The 13,128-nt window shown below is 41.5% G+C and overlaps 1 protein-coding gene across 2 annotated transcripts in view; it reads left to right on the top strand.

Annotated features, from left to right (window-relative positions):
* SLC16A14 (solute carrier family 16 member 14) overlaps positions 1-12,865 on the top strand; it is a 56,285-nt gene extending 43,420 nt beyond the window's left edge. For both annotated transcript variants that reach the window (XM_089683508.1, XM_089683507.1), the window contains exon 5: positions 6,930-12,865. In XM_089683508.1, the coding sequence (XP_089539634.1) occupies positions 6,930-7,081 (152 nt within the window). In that variant the 3' untranslated portion in view covers positions 7,082-12,865. The remainder of the gene's footprint in view (positions 1-6,929) is intronic.
* The last annotated feature ends 263 nt before the right edge of the window (positions 12,866-13,128 follow it).

Below are 13,128 nucleotides of genomic sequence, written 5' to 3'. Positions count from 1 at the left end.
AATTCTACCACTGAGAAAGTGGCATGACATGTACTGCCTATGCTTGTTCAGTACAGAACTAATATGAACTGATCTCTATTCACCTGATCTTAGAAGCTGATCATTTGAGGTCATTTCATGAACATTTGTGAGAATTAGAAGCCCCAACCATGTTTATCCTGCAGGAGGTTAAAACTAATCCATCGTGGCTGCTGTTTCTGCATGTCTCCCGCTGTTCCTTGATTTTGTATATGCAAGGCGATTTTCATTATTAACGCTGGAGAGTCAAGCACTGACAGCATTCATTAGGCTGAGTACAGAAATGAGTGCAGCCAACTTTAACCAATCTTCAGTTGTTCCTTATTACAGCACCCAACATACATTTTATTATTTTCTCACATAGATTTTTAGAAGGAAGTTTATTTATTTATTTATTTTTTTATTTTTTAAATGACAAGAGAAACATGTTGGAAGGTATCTGAATAGGGAAAGGCTTTATATAGTTACATAGTTAGTCAGGCCAAAAAAAGACAAAAGTTCATCCAGTTCAACCATAAAAAAAAAAGTTATAATCCTACACACACAGTCGATCCAGAGGAAAGCAAAAAAAACCCCAGCAAAGCATGATCCAATTTGCTCCTGCTGGGAAACAAATTCCTTCCTGATCCCCAGAGGCAATCGGATATTCCCTGGATCAACTTTACCTATAAATGTTAGTATCCAGTTATATTCTATGTATCTAAGAAACAATCCAGGACTTTTTTGAAGCAATCCACTGAGCTGGCCAGAACCAACTCTTGAGGGAGTCTATTCCACATTTTCACAGTTCTCACTGTGAAATTTCTCACCTGAAAAATCACCTGATCTTGTGTGTACATTCTGCAGCCCGGATGTTCTTTGATTGGCCAGTGTTCAGAGACATTTTTGGCTTGAAATTATACAGGTCTGAACAAGCATGAAAAGTAACTGTGTGCTGTAGATACAAAGCCAAGATAACACTGAGCTAGGTATGATTACTTTATATGCATGAGCTAAAGCTGAACACTAGGCAGATATAAAATGGCAAATGAAGGCAGGTCTGTAATGATTAAACCAGAAGTATGGGATAACAAAAACACACTTTCATACATATCTCTATGCTGTAGTATTAGTGTCAAGATGCAGCTGTCCCATAACAGCTTAAAGCAATATTTATTTATTACAGATACTTATATAGCGCCATCAATTTATGCAGAGCTTTACATGTATATAGTACATTCACATCAGTCTCTAACCCTTAAGGGGCGTACAATCTAAGGTCCCTAACTGATATTCATACATACACATACTAGGGACAATTTAGACATGATTCAATTAAGCTACCGGCATATCTTTGGAGTGTGGGAGGAAACCGGAGTACCGGGAGTCAACCCACGCTGGCACAGGGAGAACATGCAAACTCCAGGCAGGTGGTGCCGTGGTTGGAATTTGAACCAACGACCCTAGTACTGCCAGGTAGAAGTGCTATACCATTTATCCACTGTGCTGCCCATTACTAAAGGTTCTTTTTTTTTTTCTTATAAAATAACAAACATGTCTATACGTACGTACTGTGTGCAGTGGTTTTGCACAGAGCAGCCTGGATCCTCCTCTTCTCGGGTCCCCCGCAGGCTCTCCTGGCTCCGCCTTTCTGTTGGGTGCCCCCATAGCAAGCAGCTTGCTATGGGGGCACCCGCCGCTTCATGTGTCCATTCACATATGGAGCCGTAGCTTGGCCCCACCCCCTCTCTCTCCAGAGACCTGGGACAGCCGAGGCTGTCATGCACTTCGCTGGATCTCAATGGGGCTCAGGTGAGTATTGGGGGGGGAGGCACTGCTGCACACAGAAGGTTTTTTACCTTCATGCATAATAAGCATGAAGGTAAAAAAACCTTGAGCCTTTACAAGAACCAAATAATCACATGCCCACTGATTGCTCAGTTCTTGGTCTCCTCCCAGCAGAAAACAGTGACTGTCAGTCATAACAGTAAATATCCTCCTGCGTTTATTGCGGAAGTCACAAACCTAAACTAAAGCTGCTGCCACTTGACTTAAACCAATAAGTAATATTGCAAAATAACTGTGAATAGTGCAGCGCTATAAACAAAATCTATCTAATAAGTAAATTAGTGTTAAATATTGCTTGCCATGCAAACACAATGGTGCTCAATGAAAAATGATTGCAAACAAATACATCTCATTCAACAAATATAGAAGTGAAACATAACCTTATTATGGTGACATAATACAAATAGTAGTGAAGTGATTCTTTAAAGAGAAAAAAACATCCAGTGCTATATATCAATCTCTAAAAAACACACTGTATGTGACCAAACAGCAAACAAATCAAATTATATCTGTGTTATTTAAAAACATAAAGTCCATGCAAGTGAAACCGTGCTGATGTGATCTTCACTCCAGTGAAAATTAAACAGAAATCCTCAAATGGCAGCAATGCCTGCTCACCTCCACACATCGACCCGCGCAGGGCCACAGGGCTATAATTAATAGTAACAGATCCTCTCCACTCCACTCCTCATCACAGGGACTTTGGAATAGGGTAAAGACCTCTGTCCAGTGCACCTTATTCACTCCACCTCAGTGGCGGACTGACAACTCATGGGGCCCCCGGGCAATAGGGGATCATGGGGCCCCTGTTTCCTTGCCCAAACTCAAAAAGCCTATGAAAAAGGTACCAGGGGCATCTCATGGGGCCCCATACTGACCCCGGGCCCTCGGGCAATGCCCAAGTTTCCAAATGGTCAGTCCGCCCCTGCTCCACCTCCACTCAAGATTGCATATATAGGGTATAAAGCAAGAAACCTTCCATAGTGCAGTATCCTTTTATTTAAGACTGTCCATAATTTTAATGGGTGCCTCAAGCAGGGCGTATTTCCTGCAAGGCAAATATTAGGGAAAGGTTTTATGGGACACACAGTTTTACAGGATAGCGAGAAAAGTAAAAGTTAAGCGACATAATCTAAGATTTACCATGACCCAATATCAATACGTGTGAAGCAGTGGTTCAGAGACAATTTTGTCTTGTAGTTATACAGGTCTGAACAAGCATGAAGAGTACCTGTGTGCTGTAGATATAATGCCAGGATAACTCTGAACTAGGTATGATTACTTTTTATGAAAAATAGAACCCATGAGTAAAGAACTCACTGCAAAAGAAGTCCTCAGGAGAACAAAACTGTGGCTTAAAACACAATATTTATTGAAAATGACATGCCCTCCACTCTGCACAATAAAATCATGACAACGTTGCTACATAGAGAAAAACCCACCCGGACACCCAGGTCCACACAGCACACACACACACACTCATTGGCCGATACAATGAGGAACCATGAAACCCTGAGGGTCATATGACATCAAATAGGGATCAAGGGAAAATCATAAATTATATGGAAAAGATAGTAATGATGTGACCACGGAAGTCAATGGGACAAAATGCAAATTGAGGCAGGATCATCCTGAAGAAGCTCACGTGACTCAGTGGGCGAAACGCGCTGACGTCACAGCTTCGTGATGCCCGCGTCCCCAGAACCCACGTCCCTCCATGCGGCTCTACCATCTGACCGCAATGCACCTCACAACTGACCATCTGGAAGACCTCCCATCCCTGGACAACCACATGGCATGCCTCCGCATCTTCAACTCAGCAGCAGGAAGAGATCATTATGGACGATGGCACGGGTGAGTGGACATTGTTCCTGCATCAAGGCATCAACATATTGGGGAAATCCCCATCAATTGCAATTGCTCACCTCATACATATACACGGTATACATGAGGACTGATTGAACTTGTCTCACTATTTAGAAGTTTGATCCTGCCACAATTTGCACTTTGTCCCATTGACTTCCGTAGTCACATCATTACTATCTTTTCCATACAATTTTTGATCTTCCCTTGATCCCTATATGATGTCATATGACCCTTAGGGTTTCATGGTTCCTCATTATATCGGCCAATGAGTGGGCTGAGTGCGTGCATGTGTGTGCTGTGTGGACCTGGGTGCCTGGGTATATGGCAACGATGTCATGATTTTATTGTGCAGGGTGGAGGGCATTGTCAGTTTTTGTACTCGCCATATCATTTTCAATAAATATTGTGTTTTAAGCCACAGTTTTGATCTCTTGAGGACTTCTTTTGCAGTGAGTTCTTTACTCATGGGTTCTATTTTTCACTGCATGTTTTGGTCCTGAGGACACCGCCCTTCAACTTGGGTGAGTCGACATATTACCCACATACTAATTCAATGTGTATTTGCAGGGGATCACATTTTTGCTTTTATTTTTTGTTATATTATGATTACTTTTCATGCATGATTTAAAGTTACTGCAAGGCAAACAAGGCCTATGCCTAGGGCAGCATTTTTCAAGGGGGCGGCGCTGCCCCCCAAAAGAAGGGACATACGCGGTATGTAAACCAGGTGGGATCCGAGAGAGACTGCAAACTGCTTGATGGTATATGCAGAGCACTCTCTTGAACTCTCCTGGGGATTTTTGGAGCTCTGAAGGTGAGTGTCTCTGTCTTCATGTACACGAGCAGCTACTAAACTCGAGTTTAGGAGCTTTTGGCATTTGTTTGCCAAAGCTCCTAAACTCAACTCCATAAAAGCCTATGCGTCCACGTACACATAGGCTGTTAGCAGAGTTTAGGAGATGCCACGTTTAGGTGAGGTTAAACCTCTCTCCTGAATGCGGAAGAATCGCATTCAGGATAGGAATGTTTTGACCGCCGACTGTGGGAATACGCAAAATCGTGGTACTGCGGTTACCGTGTTTTGCGTTTTCCCGTGGCTGGCGGTCAGGGTAGGATTGTGTACAAGGAGCCTTATTCTCTCTCACCGGGGGGGGAGGGGTGTTTATGGGGGTGGTGGTAGTGGTAGGCTCTCTTGGCTGGGGGGGGGGGGTTGTGGAAGGCACTCGGCCAGGTGTGGGGAGCTTTTGGTGGGTGTTAGTGGAAGGCTGTTTCGGACGGTGCTGTGGTGTTGGTTGGTGTCAGGCTCTCTTGGTGGAGTGGAAGGCATTGCTGATTAAAGCGTGCTTGACTGAAGAAAGGTTGAGAAACAGTGCCTTACTGTATAAAACCATATGAGAGTACCAGACTGCAAACCTGAAAGCAAACCATCTTATAAAGCACAGTGCCCCACATTTAGAAGGCAAACTTTGTTATACCGTACAAATAAAAAAATTGCACAACTGACAAATTAATATAATTGTGGACTCTATGTAAAGAATATGTGTATGTACAGGTATGTACAGAATGTATAGTATGTTTTATATGTCATTGAAGGGTTAGGCTCTATTCATGACATATCACTTCTAAGCATTAGTACATACCGATTCCACAACCCTCATTTTTGGCAGTAGCAAGGTTCCCCACCCACAGGACTTGCAGAAAGGCCTAACCTCTACTCAGGTGTATAAGCCCTGCAGCAGAAAAACGTTTCAGATTCTCTTTTTTATTTTCACACAAAATGCTTCCATTAAAAATTCTTGTGTTAAAATTGCAGGAGTATTCGGTACATTTATCAACCCCTATTCAACAGATTTGCAAATCGTTTTTACACAATAAGCATAACTCTTCAACAGACAATGTGTAAAAACTTTTTGCAATCCTGTTAGGTACGTTTTTTAACCGTATCTGACAGTCCTGCAATTTTAACACAATGAGATTTTTTTAATGGGAAAGCTCTTGTGATAATGAAGATATGTTTGAGAAATACTTGGGTATACAGTATATGTTGTATACTTCTAAGTAACATCTGAAAAGTCCCTGTGGTTTTGTCTTTCTTAAAAGAGACCATGTGATAAAGATTAAACCACTAACCCTATTAAAATGTTTTCACTGGTTTCTGGTAAAAAAAAATATTTTCGGAGTCCCACATTAATGTACTGTCTGTAATGTAAAGGATCCAGCAGAAAAAGTCACATCTGCTGATAATGGTGGGATAAGGATGATCTGGGGACTCATGAAGAGACCAGCTGGCAGTCATTGACAGATATGCAAAAATATGATGGTGGGTGACAAAAGCCAATAAAAACCCATTCACACTGTTGTAGTACATGTTATGCTGCATTCTAACATGCGTTACATTAAGACAGTCCATTCATAATGCATCAAAAAAGATGCATGTACCAATTTCTGGCAGTGAACTTTGGCACAACATATGTTAGTACGGGGTTTCTCAACCTTTTTACCTTGGAGGAACCCTTAGCAGTTTGAGATTCGGCGAACCCCTGAAAGCAATTTTCAGATCTACAGCTCATGGAACTTTGAATGTCATCAGCGATCTATAGAAATAACAACAATTATTGTAGAAATAGCATTAAATCAGGGTTTCTCAATCTGGGTTCCAGGAGAAGTATCCAGGGGTTTCACCGCAAATCAGTACTGTATATCCACCCAATGTTGTTTTTAGATTCCACTGACAGTGAGTACTGTCAGTGCGCTATAATACCCAATGCTTCCTCTATAGTTGCTGCCCCTGTGAACGGTGCCAAGAGAAGTGGAAAGAGCACAAAAACAACATTGGGCAGATATACATCCACCACATTGCTGATTTATGGCTGAATTCCTGGGATCTAGAGTTCTGCAAACCCCCAGCTGAGAAACCCTGTGTTAGTGCATTGCCCATGCACTGAAACACATGTCCATTGGTAGGTTGTGCTTTGATGCTATTGAGAATGAATGGCTTCATGCCAATGCAAATAATATGTTTTATCACAACACAATACTGTGAATGGGCCCTAAAAGAAACAAAATGCGTTTGGACACTACAGCTTTTACCTAAAGCTTCCCACACAGGTATTTTGCTAATTTGTCATTTACCTAGAATTCAGCTCCACCTAAAGCATCCTATACAGGTATTTTCCTGTGTAATAGATCCCTTCTAAGCTTTCACTTGTCTCTTGCAGGCTGGATCTATGACATTACCCAGAAATATGACTACTCCTTCTACGTGTGTGGCTTGCTGTACATGATGGGAATGATCTGTTTGCTTATGGAGCCCTGTCTGCAACCAAAGGAGAATAACACTAAGAAAACTACAGACATCCCGGAATCCTGAAAATGCAATAAGGATGTCTGAGGACGTTTGCCATGTACCCTGAAACTCGTATTATAGAAAATAAGATCCTATGGCTAGTCAGCCTTGTACAAATACTTGTTCTGCTGTTTCCTGCCTGGCTTGGCATGTCAGGATCTGTACTTTTACACACACCCAGCCGTTTGTTGCCTTTCCTATATTTATGTCTCCTGCACTTTTCTAATTAAAAAAATGTAAAGGTGACTTAAAATATAAAAAGAAAAACTGGTTTGTTCAAAAGGTTTAAGACCACCTAAAACTATACAGTTTTTATAGACATCTACAAGTGCCAGTAGATGATAATCACATAATGGGTCATATGTAAATATAGAAACAGTCATAAATAAGCATGGCGGGTGCCCTTCTAGTGCGCCACCTGTTTATTCTCTATCTAGTGGCTGATCTCCCCATCTGAGGAGGGCTGCACCCCTGAAGTACCGTATTTTTCGCCGTATAAAACGCACTTTTTCTTCCCCAAAACTGGGGGGGGAAAAGTTGGTGCGTCTTATACGACGAGTAGAGAGAGAATCCGTGAGGCGTGGCCACGGCCGTAGGAAAGGCCGCGGCTTTGGCCTATCTCTGGAGCAGTCAGCCATCTTAGTACACCCGGCGGTGCGCGCTGACGTCATCACCCCCTCCGCTCGTATATCAGCCCTGAAGACCGGAACGGCGCGGAAACACGGCGAGAGGAACGCGCGGAGCAAAGGTAAGTGAATTGACACAATATGGGGAATTAATTACTATAGGGGGGATGAATTACTATAGGGGGGATGAATTACTATATGGGGGATGAATTACTATATGGGGGATTAATTACTATGGGGGATGAATTACTATATGGGGGATTAATTACTATGGGGGATGAATTACTATATGGGGGATTAATTACTATAGGGGGGATGAATTACTCTATGGGGGATGAATTACTCTATGGGGGATGAATTACTATATGGGGGATGAATTTCTATATGTATTGGGTTCAGAATCTTTTTTTTCTAGATTTTCCTCCTTTTAAAATTGGGTGCATCTTATATTCCGGAGTGTCTTATATGGCGAAAAATACGGTATTTCCTTTGGTTGTCGCTGTCCTGGTTCCTTTGGCTTCCCTTTTGGCTGTGCATATCCTGAGGCGCTGGAGAGTACTTACGATAGCTCTTCTAGCGCAAGTTGTATTCCTCAGGCCCCTTCTGTCCCAGTATTTTGGTCATTTACCTAAAGTTCAGCTCCCTGGTAATTTGTAGAGACACCAAGCAAAATCTGTTTAGCCCTGCACCTCATCCCCAGTGCATAAACTCCAGTAAGAAAACTTCAGTAAAAGGTTCTTTCACACTTTTTCAAGCAGATGAAGCAAGATCCCATTAAAGTGAATGCAGTTTGAGGTGAGGATATTCCAGGGTGCAGGACTAAGAAATTTTGGAAAGTTGTTCTGTGGCACCTCTCATGCTGCACAGCAAAGATTGTTAGGGTGCTGCATTTTAAATCCTTAGCAGACAGATATAAATGATAAATATACACAGTATCTAGCAAGTAGAATCACATGCTGGCTTCTTAAGCCTCCTTAAGACTTCCAAAGTGATATGCCTAATAGAAATCCCAAGTCTGCTTGGCTGCAGTACCCAGCCTAGTTCTGGTGTCACAATCCTCTGATGGACTCTACATCATGCAGAATGCACTGCAAGAGTGAGACATGTTTGTTCTGGCCTTGGAAGAAGCAGAGGCAAAAGCTACTGTAAAAAGATGTTATCACTGGGTTTCCAAAACGTTTAAGCTGCCTGCATTGGGTTCCCTTCATATCTGGGCACTGCAAGAACACGGGCGTTGGGGCTGACCGGAGGATTAAAGTGCAGTTATTGGGGCTGATTTGAGGTGTTATCCATTGTTTAATGCAGTTTTGGCAGTTAATTAGATGCCTTTTTATTGGCTAACCTAATTTATTAAAGATGCAAGCTTTCAGGACCTTCCTTACATCTTTGTTTGCTCAGCAGGAGATCTGTCTGCTTATCCCCCGCTGAGCAGGCAGGTGAGGTCTGTGTCCACTCCACTTATGCAGAGCGGACATGGGCACAGCCCGCTCTTCCCCTTTGAGCAGTTGGATGTAAATGGCCCGGCTGTCCGTTTACACCTTAATGCCATCCAATCTGATCTGACCAGACTGAGGGAAACAGATCCACCTTCTGTTTTTGTGGGATCGGAGTCAGCTGGTTGTTTACATCTGGCTACCCATAGAGGAGAATGGAGAGTCCGGTCGGGTTCGTCTAAACAAAAAACAGGCAGACCCAACCAGACTGCCCGTGTGAAAGGGGCAGAAAGGCTGATACTGAGGGTTGTATAAAACTAGCATGTGATTGCCAACAACCACTTAAAACTGAGCAGAGGGTGACCTTTTGGGCAGATGCTCAATAATTCTTAGTAATTCAGAATCTTCTACTTTAATGAATGCTGCCTGGAACTTGACCAGCATTGTTGGTCATGAGTTTTTTGAGAACAGAGAACCCTTTAAATGTCCAATGGTAAAAGGCCAAATCTCTAAGATTGGTCTATTTTTTTCCAATTCCAGCATGAATAAAGAGGAAAAAATGTTAAATGTGTGCGCAAGTTGTTAAGAAACCTATCTTCTAGTATAAAAGGGCTGTTTAGGAAGTATGTTCTTGCAGAATAAAAAAATGATTGTATTGACAAATTGAGAGGTGTCCTTTTCTCCTATAAAAAGCTAAGAGATTGCATCCAGCCCTTGTGAAACATCTTACAGCTAAGACAGTTCAAACATTACACAATAGAATCTGGTGCTATTGCTACATTTCTAACAGGTCAGCTGGCAACTACAGAATATAAATTAATAGATGAATGTGGATCATGCAGAATTTCCTGGTGTAGTTTTGAACTCATCTGGCATTACATAAATGGCTGGTAGCTTCATTTATTGAAGGGCCTGAAAGAACTGAAGTCCCTGTTTCTCTACAACATCTAGTCCAGGGGTGTCTGACCCACAGCCCACAAGCCACATGCAGGCCAAGATGGCTATTAATGCAGCCAACACAAAATCACAACAAAAAACTTACTTATAAATGTTGATTTGTTTTTGAGAATTTTTTAGTGAAAATGTGCTTACACTTAACACATGCGGCCAAAGAAAAATGTGATAGTGTCTCATTACTGTTCCTTTATAAGTTTTATCTTCCCAAAAAAAAATATCCCACTCTTCACAATCATGTCTTTTTTGTGTCATCAGTTTTCAGCAGCACCTATATTTCTGAGCAACCTTGTTCAAGGATGAAGCACACAAAGGGCAAAATTAGAACCAAAATATCTGAGAACCTTGAAAATTCATTGAGAATTACTACTATTTCCATCAAAGCAGATATTGATGAAAAATTGTGTCAAATATCACACATTTCCTTTGGACTTTTACTTTTATAATAAAAAATATTACAAAAAAATGAAGTTTTAATATTCAGATAGGTACATTATCTATATCAGAGCTCGTTAACCTGTGATCTCCTGACTTTTTCTGCTCATCAGCTATCCTTATTAGTATTATTATTTTATTTTATTATGTGTCCCAAGACAATTCCTCTTCTTTCAATGTGGCCCAGGAAAGTCAAAAGGTTGGACACCCCTGATCTAGTCAATTTAAAGCAAACTGTCTAGTGCAGGTAAAAAAACACAAGTAATAGCCTTGGGATAACACAGCTCTTATTAAAGGACTCATGCACACGTACATACAAATCCCTGCTTTCAGATTCATACATTTATTTAAAGTTTTATGCCTCTAAACACAGTCCTATGTTAGCCTATGTGGCCATGTACATCAGGTGTTTAGATCAGTTATATAGAAGAATAAAGTGAGGGTGCCCCAGCCTAGTGCTTTATCTTTACACAATATTTATTATAAAAGAGGAACAAAGAGAGAGCTCTGAAAAAGAGGGGCTCCCCCTCGATTCACATCAGCATCTCCAGACCCTTGTGGCAGCTGCCCAGGATGTAAGAAGTACAGTATATATAGCGGCTCTGGCAGTTTTATGTTTGGATATTTTTGATGTGCATGTCCTTTTTTTTGGTTTGTGAATATAATCACCTGTTTTCCTCTAAGCGGGCGCACTCTCGCTTTGTTCTTTTATAGTGGGTTTGGACTACACCAGTCTGAGGAGGGCAGCAAGGTGTGGTGGACATTGGAGAGTGGAAGTTGATCTGGATTAGTCAGAGTTCATCTAAAACTTGAGCACAACTCCTGAGGAGGTTATATTGAGATCAAAGACACGACCATTGGTCCCTTCCCACATGCCAGGGTGCTATGTGTAATCCTAGACTCTGACCTCTCCCTCAGCCTCCACATCCAATCACTGGCTAAATTTTGCCACCTCAACCTCCACAACATTTCCAAAATTCACCCCTTCCTGACTAACAACACCACAAAACAGTTTTTTCACTCCTTCGTTATTTCCCACCTTGACTACTGCAACTCCCTCCTCACTGGCCTATCCCTACACAGGCTATAACCAGTCAGTGAATGCTGTCCCTCTCTGCCAATCTCTTCACTGGCTTCCACTAGCCCAAACTTTAAAATTCATAATACCACAACATACAAGGCCATCCACAACATTGCCCCCAGCTATATCACCAACCTCATCTGCAGAGATCACCCAAACCATCCTCTCCACTCCTCCCAAGACCTCCTGCTCTCTAGTTCCCTTGTTACCTCCTCCCACGCTCTCTCTACTCCTCTGGAACTCTCTGCCCCAGTATGTCTGGTTAGCTCCTACCCTGTCTGCCTTTAGATGGTCCTTGAAAACTCATTTATTCTGGGAAGCCTACCCCACCTCCACCTAAGAACTGTACTTGAATCACCTCCATCAGATCATCCCCTGCAGCTATCACCTTTTGTACCACCTCCCGCTCCCTTTAGATTGTAAGCTGCATGAGCAGGGCTCTCTAATCCCTTCTGTATCAAACTGTATTGCAATTGTACTGTCCCCCTTATATTGTAAAGCTTTGCGTAAACTGTTGGCGCTGTATAAATTCTGTATTATAATAATATTATTCTGTTTAGATCAGTATTTTAAGAGTAGCATTTAGAGGCATAAACAATGCACCAAAGATGCAGTCAGAGAGAATCTTTAGAGCATAATGTACACGCATAAGTGCGTATAAATATGTACATATCAGGGTAAATGTATTCAAATTACCAAAATAAATGATTATCCTGGCCAGTAGAATGGAATTACGCTCAACACCATATGAGCATACATAGACAACATTAGAGGCATTTTTTTTTGCAAGTTCTGCCAGAAAAAAAAAACAGTATAATTGGAGCATAAACTCATATGCCAGTGTGCATGAGGCCCAAGACCACCTACCATTAAATTCAGAAACAGTGTACTAAGATGCTGAATACATTGACACCCCCCCCCCCCCTTTCTAAAGCACTATCGGATGACAGTGTAAAACATATGTATTAATAAAACTAGAGAAATTATACAAAACAGATCTCATGTACAAAGTGTACGTCTGACCATAGCATTAGTGTGGCTTGCTCATGACTGTTATATTAGTAATCTGGCAGTTGTTTATAACCCATAGAAAAAATTATCTTTTTTTGAACACGTAACCTTTTATGCAGGAATACTAAGCCAAGCGTCTTTTAAAATAAGTATGGCAGCATTCTATTATCTTCTGTCTTATGCATACCTGCTAGCAAAAGGTTACATTGCATACATTTTTAAGGAAATGCATCAATTATATTTTGCAATAAAATTCCAAGTTACTAAATCTTGCCAGTTGCATCCAGGTAGAGCCTCCAATCAATGTGTGAACAGCATGTACTATATTGCAAAGCTAAACTATTACAATATAAATTGCCAAGGGGACAAAAGTAGAAAATAATGAATTTCATATTGGATGGGATGCAGATTTATGGGTCATCCTATCACTGCTTATCTTGCATATACTATATTCCTGGTTGATGTATTGACACTTTAGGGTAGATTTACTGAATCTGGAGAGTGCAAAATCTGGTAGAGCTCTGAATAGAA

This window comes from Staurois parvus, unplaced genomic scaffold (genome assembly GCF_062004578.1).
Source record: "Staurois parvus isolate SC_StPar_1 unplaced genomic scaffold, SC_StPar_1.0 ptg000312l, whole genome shotgun sequence".
In the NCBI taxonomy this organism is placed as follows: domain Eukaryota; kingdom Metazoa; phylum Chordata; class Amphibia; order Anura; family Ranidae; genus Staurois; species Staurois parvus.
The sequence above is the reverse complement of the archived record's forward strand: the minus strand, read 5'-3'. Positions and strand labels throughout refer to the sequence as shown.